The sequence below is a fragment of the Chaetura pelagica genome, unplaced genomic scaffold (assembly GCF_000747805.2).
Source record: "Chaetura pelagica isolate M959 unplaced genomic scaffold, ChaPel_1.0 scaffold123, whole genome shotgun sequence".
In the NCBI taxonomy this organism is placed as follows: domain Eukaryota; kingdom Metazoa; phylum Chordata; class Aves; order Apodiformes; family Apodidae; genus Chaetura; species Chaetura pelagica.
In genome coordinates, this window is record NW_009953295.1 from 3,501,785 (window position 1) to 3,509,428 (window position 7,644).

General features: G+C 40.5%; 1 protein-coding gene across 1 annotated transcript; it reads right to left on the bottom strand.

Moving 5' to 3' along the window:
* Nucleotides 1–4,499: 4,499 nt before the first annotated feature.
* Nucleotides 4,500–7,644, bottom strand: CHAMP1 (chromosome alignment maintaining phosphoprotein 1). Its single transcript, XM_009997905.1, has one exon. It carries the CDS (start codon nucleotides 7,642–7,644, stop codon nucleotides 4,780–4,782), a length of 2,865 nt encoding a protein of 954 aa, XP_009996207.1. The 3' UTR covers nucleotides 4,500–4,779.

The following is a 7,644-nucleotide window of genomic DNA, read 5'->3' on the forward strand; positions in this document are numbered from 1 at the left end:
AAGCAACATTCTTCTACAGCAATGACATCCTCTCACATGTTTTTATTCTCACTTTCTATTTTGTACTTTCCACTGAGCACTTTGCATGACAAGGACTCAAGCCTGTGTCCTTCCAAGCTTACACAGAAAACATTCCTCTCCAAGGACTGGAATTGTATAAAAGGAACCCAGAGAATCATAAAGTTGTTTCTTGTGAGTGTTATACATGAGTACATATCTATTCTATACCCCCAAATCAGGAAATTATTATACCATACTGATTTTCATTAACATGTATTATTTGTTATGGCGACAAATAATGTTTTCCAATACTTGGGAAGCAGGGATAAATAATCTTCACAGACTTCTGTGCTGCCATAAGTTAATTACTTCTATTGGCTTTTAGTTAAATTCCCACTTTACTACATTGAACTGCAGCTGCAGGAAATTTGAAGTAATAAGCCACAGAGTGTATCAAATATATACACATTTATATTTACATTTACATTACCATTTATATACACATGGCAGACAGTTAACTCCTTTTCAAGTCCCTGAAGTTTTACAAAATATTTAGTTATACATAGGATGCTTATGTTTGTGATCTTCAGAGATAACTGATCAACATCCATGTGGCAACCCTGGCTGGGTTAATGATATTAGTTAAAAAGCAAGTCTTTTTACTTTATTTTATCCAAGAATTAGAAAACAGGGGGAAGGGGCTGATTGTGTTTGGTTTTTTTAAATACAAGTTAAACTACATAATGTACGCCTAAAGGAAAGAAAATGCAAAGTATTACATATACATATACCGTGAAAGGTTAATATATATTCCATATTTTAGAAGTATGCAATCATGTGTTTGACGTCTATTACAAAGCACATACAGAAAGGTTAGAAATCATGTGGAACCCTACACCTTCACCTATTTGCTTTTAATCTTAAAATTCACTTGTCTAAATTTTCTATTCTCAAAGTTTTATATTTATTTATCTAATTCCAATACTTTATTGAGCAGCTTTTCCCATCCTCAATGGAAAGTAAGCAACAAAAATGTTCTCATATGCTTGTACCTCAGAAATGTAATTATTTGACCAAAACTTGATTAAATGTTTATTCAGAGCAGGTCATTAACAGCAGGATAGGAAACAGTTTAACTTCTTCCTCTCTCTTCTCCTTTTAAAAACACACAAATACGAGCATAGCAATGGTTGAGGTGACCTCAGTGCACTCATGTTAATAAGATAAAAGCAAGCTGTTCTACATCACTAAACAGTCATGATTAAAAAAAGCCCTCCCAAGTACAAAACTATGAACCTATGGGCAAACCTTCAATTATCAGTATTTTCTGCTTCTAAAATGTCATGAGATTAAGCAAGCAATATATTAATATACAAATAGAAGGGAATTTTAAGCATATCTAACCTGCTATATCCAATCCCATCACTATTCTTAAACATTATGAACAAATCTAAGGATATTTGAGGAGGGCAATGAAGCAGATGAAGGGCCTAGAGAATCAATCTTATGAAGAATGCTTGAAGGAGCTGGGAATGTTTAGGTTGAGGAAAGGAGGCTGAGGGGAGACCTCATCAGTCTCTACAGTTACCTGAAAGGTCATTGTAGAGAGGTTGGTGCTGGTGTCCTCTCACAGGTAATTAAGTGACAGAACAAGAGGGAATGGCTTCAAGCTGCAACAGAGGAGGTTTAGACTGGACATTAGGAATTATTTTTTTTCACAGAAAGAGTGGTCAGACACTGGAATAGGCTGCCCAGGGAGGTGGTTGAGTCACCATCCCTTGAATGTGTTTAAGGGTCATTTAGATGTGGTGTTGGTGGATATGGCTTAGGGGAGAACTTTGTAGAGTAGGGATGATGGTTGGACTTGGTGATCCCAGGGGTCTTTTCCAACCTGAATAGTTCTATGATTCTATACAAAAATCAATTAAAAATCCAACTTTTAATTGTACTCATCTCTGTTACTTGGGATACCTTTCCTGCTGCACTCCAACTTCCAATTGCTCCATAGCTGTATACATCACCTATGAACCATTGGACACTGTGTATAGACAGTATTTGGAATTTTCTTGTATACCATATTTCTCAGCATAGGCTTTTGGGGAAGGGGAAAAAAAAAAAAAGTTGCTGTCTTCTTTACATCTGTTTGTAATCAATTTTTTCTCAGGCAGCAGCAGCCCACAGGATTCATTCAGAGAGGGAAGGAACTGAAGTTATCTGAAATTCCTGGACTGTCTATTCAAGATCAGGCTTGATGGAACTCTGAGTAACCTGATCTAGTTAAAGAGGGTTGTATTAAATGACCTTTAAAGGTCCCTTCCAAGCCAATACATTCTGTGATTCTATGACTCTTCAGTAAACTTTGTGTTTGACACAGTGACTATCTCCTGACCTGATCATGTTTCCCAAGCAAGCTGCACCTCCAGAGGAAACCTCATGTTGGAATTACACAGTACTGACCCCTCCAAAATTAGTGACAATTTTGACTGAGGTTACTTCACAGAGTGTCCAAGGACTAACTGATAACATTAGGCATATTTCAAGTAAATTTTTTCAGTGATAAATCTTGAAGTGCTTCACTTGCATTTCTTTCTTGAATGATCACTGTTTGTACTTAGTATTTAACATGTATAATTGGTCATCTGAAACACAAACAATACTGGAGTCCTACAGTTGCTTAGATAGTTTAATTAAATCAGTTCAGATTCCAGCAGATCCTCCTTCACATCTTAAGGTTCTCAAACTAGAATTGTGTCTTAGTCTGAACAAAAAAATACATACCAGAAATGTCCTTGAACTTCCACAAGGCTTTGACAAAATTTTGTACTAAGAAAAACTGGAAAGTGCCCACCACATTTGGATTGAGAGACTGAATGCCCCAATATCAATGGGACTTGCAAAGCTCATGTCCTTGATTTCTAAAGTATATTTTGACAGCTGGAAATCAAGATTAAAGACTCAAGTAGTCAGTTGGTGAAAAAAACTGTGCAGAGAAAGAGCATCAAGTCCTGTTGGTGAACTTCCAGAAACCAAAGAAACAAGAAACAAGAAACAAACAAGCAAGAAACAAGCACCTGTCAGCAGTGAGATATGGAACTGTTGAGGTGACACCAGTGCCAATTCAAACAAATCCTGCCTTGATTCCTTCCTTTTATTCAAACACCATAAGGCATCTTTTTAACCAAATGACTATGACAAGGAGGATGCCATTACAGTAGAGGAGAAAAACAGCTTTTAAAGTCAGACTATTCTAGCAGAGCCTCAATAGTGAAATGCTCTCTTTCAGATTTACATATAGTCACTCTTAGGAAAAAAAATATTCTTGAATTCTAGTCAGGACCTCATGAAAGGAAAGAAAGGGCACTTGACTTAGGGGCACAGAGTGAGTTTGGTTCTGTGACACGACCCTGCAAGAAAGCTTGCTTTTAATAGGCAACACAGAGTTGTCACCTAAGAGTTGAACTTTAAATGCTTTTTGTTTCCTTGCAGCACTCCTCTTGAAACACAAAAGATATCAGACACAGGCTTCAAACAAATCAGTCTGAAGCTCTTCCTTAGGAGCCTCGAGGTTTTATAATTACTATTTATTTAACAATATCACTTATATCTTCTAAGTCGGTATTTACAACAGCTTTCCTTGAAAAGGAAACTTTCCTTGTTCTACCTCTGCTTAAAAACTATACTCCTGTTCAATTATAAAGTCCTTACATTTTGTGAACAGTCAATATGCATACAGCATAATGGCAAGCATGCTAAATAGCAGTGCACAGATTCCTGTTTTCCATGTTTTCCCTCATTTACATCTGATGTGTTTTCCTGAAGCACACAGGGAATTTAGACTACCCTTGCTTTCATAGGCTGATGAGCGGAAAGTTATAAAGTATTCGTTCAAACTCCAGGATAACTTTGTATCTCCTGTTGCCAAAGACACATAAGACAGTAAGTTCAACATGAAAGGTTTTGTTCTTGATTTGGAAAAAACAGAAACATGGCCAGTGCCAGGTTGGGCTTCTTTTTATTGTTAAAAGATTAAAGCATAACATTTCACCAAATACAAGAAAATTGGGGGTTTTCTGACATTACAAACATCTGAATCAAGAGAAAGTGTTGAGCTATACATAGTCTGACGTTAATCCATCAATTTAATGTATATTAGTACATGCTTAAAACATGGCCAAAATACAGAATCACAAAATAAGTACCTTGGTGCTTCTAAATCTGAGACAAGTAAGTCAGAGAATTGAGTGCAATAAATTTTCCAACGATTATACACTCAACTACAACCTCAGGGCACAATTATTCCAGAAGGATTTGGTAGTTCCTCATGCCTGTCACATTCACATTCAATCTGGTGAAAATTTTAATTTTGAGAATTTGATAAAAACATTTTGAAAAATACAACATTTAACAAATGTGAAAAAACAGGTTCAGTCTTCACAGGAATATATGGATTACTTGCCACTCCAGTCCTTAACTGTTTGTATGTTTTACAAATCTTTACAAAACTAATTTGTATCCATTTTGGTTTCAAAAACATAGTACATCTGAAAAATAAAATATGACTCTACTGATGGGTAATACAAAGACATGAACACATATTTAAAATGACTTTTGAAAGTAAATCGTTTCAGTAATACAGCTATAAGACAAGTTAAACATAGTACAATAAACCATGCATCTTCTGACTTGTCAGAACAGCTAAACTACTTGGTTAACATACAGCAACACTTTTGAACACTTCCATAAATTCAGCTTTTCTAGCATAAGGGGAAAAAAAATTGATTAAATTTGTTCTTCGAGTGGTTCAAGGCTGTCCATGTGTTTTTTAGGTGCATCATCACTGTGACGGCTTTGGCAATGAGTTAAATGTTTCTTAAAGCCTCGGGGAAAATTTGATTCAAAATTACAACGTGGACACTTCAACAAACTTTGACCATGAGCAGCAACATGGTTTTTAAGGAGAGACTCCAAGAGAAAAGCTTTGCCACATATTTTACATTTGTACGGGCTTTGAACATTATGCTTGTTGACCAAATGGTGCAAGACGGCACCTTTTTTCATCGCACGACAGCAACAAATTTTACAATAATACTTTCCCTTGCCACGCTTCATGTATTTTGCTATTTCTTCCTCAGAGATGAAAGCCTCTTTCTCCTCAGTAAACTGCAGCACACACTTCGGTGGCATGGGAGTGGTTACATCTATTTTGCTCTCTTTGCCGTAATCCGATGACTCCATATCATACTGCTCTTGGTCACTGTTGGATTCTTGTTCCTTCATCTCCATGGAGTCCATCTCCATTTTTCCACACTCACTGCTATTTAGTTCAGAATCTGAGTTCTCCTGGTTTTCCTTCTTGGGCCTCTTTTTTGGGCAAGAAAATAACAGGTCTTCTGGTGATTCTTTGGCTAAAATTGATTGTTCATCCTGTGAGAATAAATCATCCAGTGGTTTCTGATCATCTAAACTGTGAGAAAGAAAGTCACTCTCACCAGACTCACTAGGTGTCTGGGGCTCGGAGGAAAAACCTGGCGCAGGCTTGTGAGGCTCGGAAAACAAGATGTTCTTCTGGATTTCAGAAGACACAGTAGTTTCAGCACGTCTCTGGACATCAGAGGATAAAGCAGCAGCAGGTTTCTGCATCTCAGTAAAAACAACAGCATGCTTTTGAACATCAGGGGAAATAGCAGATTTCTGGGAGTCAATAAAAAGAGCTGGTTTGGGGGTCTCAGGAGAAAGAGAAGGAGTAGGTTTCTGGGACTCAGTAAAGAGGCCATGTTTCTGCATTTCAGGAGAAGCAGATTTCTGAGACTCTGGAAATGAAGTAGGCTCCTGAACTTCAGAGGAAATGTGAGTAAGTTTCTGGGCTTCAGAAAACAGAGCGTGCTTCTGGGCTTCAGAAGAAACAAGAGCTGGTTTCTGGACTTCAGAACATAAGGCATGTTTTTGACCTTCAGTAGAAACAGCAGAAGTAGACACCTGGTTCTGGGGCTCAGAAAAGCCACCACGTTTCTGGACATCAGTAGAAACAGTAGGATTAGATTTACGAGGCTCTGGGAACAGAGCTCTCTTCCGAGGCTCAGGGAAATGAGCCCGTTTCTGAACCTCAGAAGAAGCAGCAGAGGTGGATTTCTGAGTTTCAGAAAAAAACATAGATTTCCGAGACTCAGAGAGTTTCCAAGATTCAGGAGATACCGAAGCACCAGGCTTACGGACCTCAGGAAAGAAAGAAGGCTTCCAAGAGTCAGAGGGAACATTGTGACTGGACTTTCGAAGCTCAGGAGAAACAGAGGAAGAATGCTTCCACGTGTCAGGGGACAGAACAGGCTTCCAGCCTTCAGGGTAAACAGATGAGATAGGTTTCCACGGCTCAGAAGAAACAAGAGTAGACTTCTGGGATTCAGAAAAGGATGTAGATTTCCATGAATCAGAAACAAACCTCCTAGGCTCTGGCGACACAACGGGGCCAGGTCTTCGGGACTCGGTGCCAGACCTCCGGGACTCTACGGACATGGAAGCCTTTGGAGCCCAAGAAGAAACCGTAGATTTCTGCACCTCATGAGGTGTAGATCTCCATGCCTCAGGGGAAACAGTCGGACCAGGTCTCCATGACTCTGGTGAAACTGCAGGAGCAGGCCTCCGGGTTTCCGGAGAAGAAGCAGAAGCAGGCCTGCGCGTTTGAGAAGGATGCCTCCGGGACTCAGGAGACCCAGCCGGGGCATACCTTCGCGGCTCCGGGGACACGGCTGGGGGAGGCTTCTTTGGTTCTGGCGACACCGCTGGAGAGTATCTGCGGGGCTCTGGAGACACCGCGGGAGAATGGCGACGGGGCTCTGGTGACACAGCAGGAGAATGGCGACGGGGCTCTGGCGACATTGCTGGGGAATGGCGGCGGGGCTCTGGAGACACTGCTGGGGAATGCCGGCGGGGCTCTGGAGATGCAGCTGGGGCTGGCTTCTGTGGGTCAGGGGATACAGCAGGGGATGGCTGCTGTGAGGCAGGAGACAGAGCAGGAGACGGCTTCTGTGGTTCAGGAGACACAGCAGGAGATGGCTTCTCTGAGTCTGGGGATACAGCTGAGGCTAACTTCTCTGTATCTGGAGATGTGCCCCGGACTGACTGTTCCGGATCTGGGGACATGCCCTCGGCTGACTTCTCTGGATCTGACAAAGTCACCTGAGCTGACTTCTGGGGCTCAGGGGACACTGACGATTTCTGAAGCTTGGGGGAAACAACAGGTTCTGATTTGGACAGTTCAGGAGAAAGGGTAGGTTTGCACGACTCAGGGGAAAGGGTAGGTTTCTGTGGCTCTGATGTGACACTTTTTTTGGAGGGATCTGAATCTCCTTCTACGTGTTCTTTCCGCTCCTCATTCCACTTCTCAGGTGCTGCATGTTGTGCTGTGATGTGATAATACACATTGCAATACATCTTGCTGGTAAAGAAACATTTGTGACAGTGAAACAGTTTTGCACTTTTTTGATAAAATATAAGTTTACCCAAACCAGCAGCATCCATTTCATCACAATACTCCGGGTGTATGGTACCCATATGAATTTGTATGTTTTCATAATCCGTTCCTTTGAAGCTGCAGTGATCACATTCTAAGCGGTCTGTGGTTTTACGTAGTATCTGCAACATGTCCAT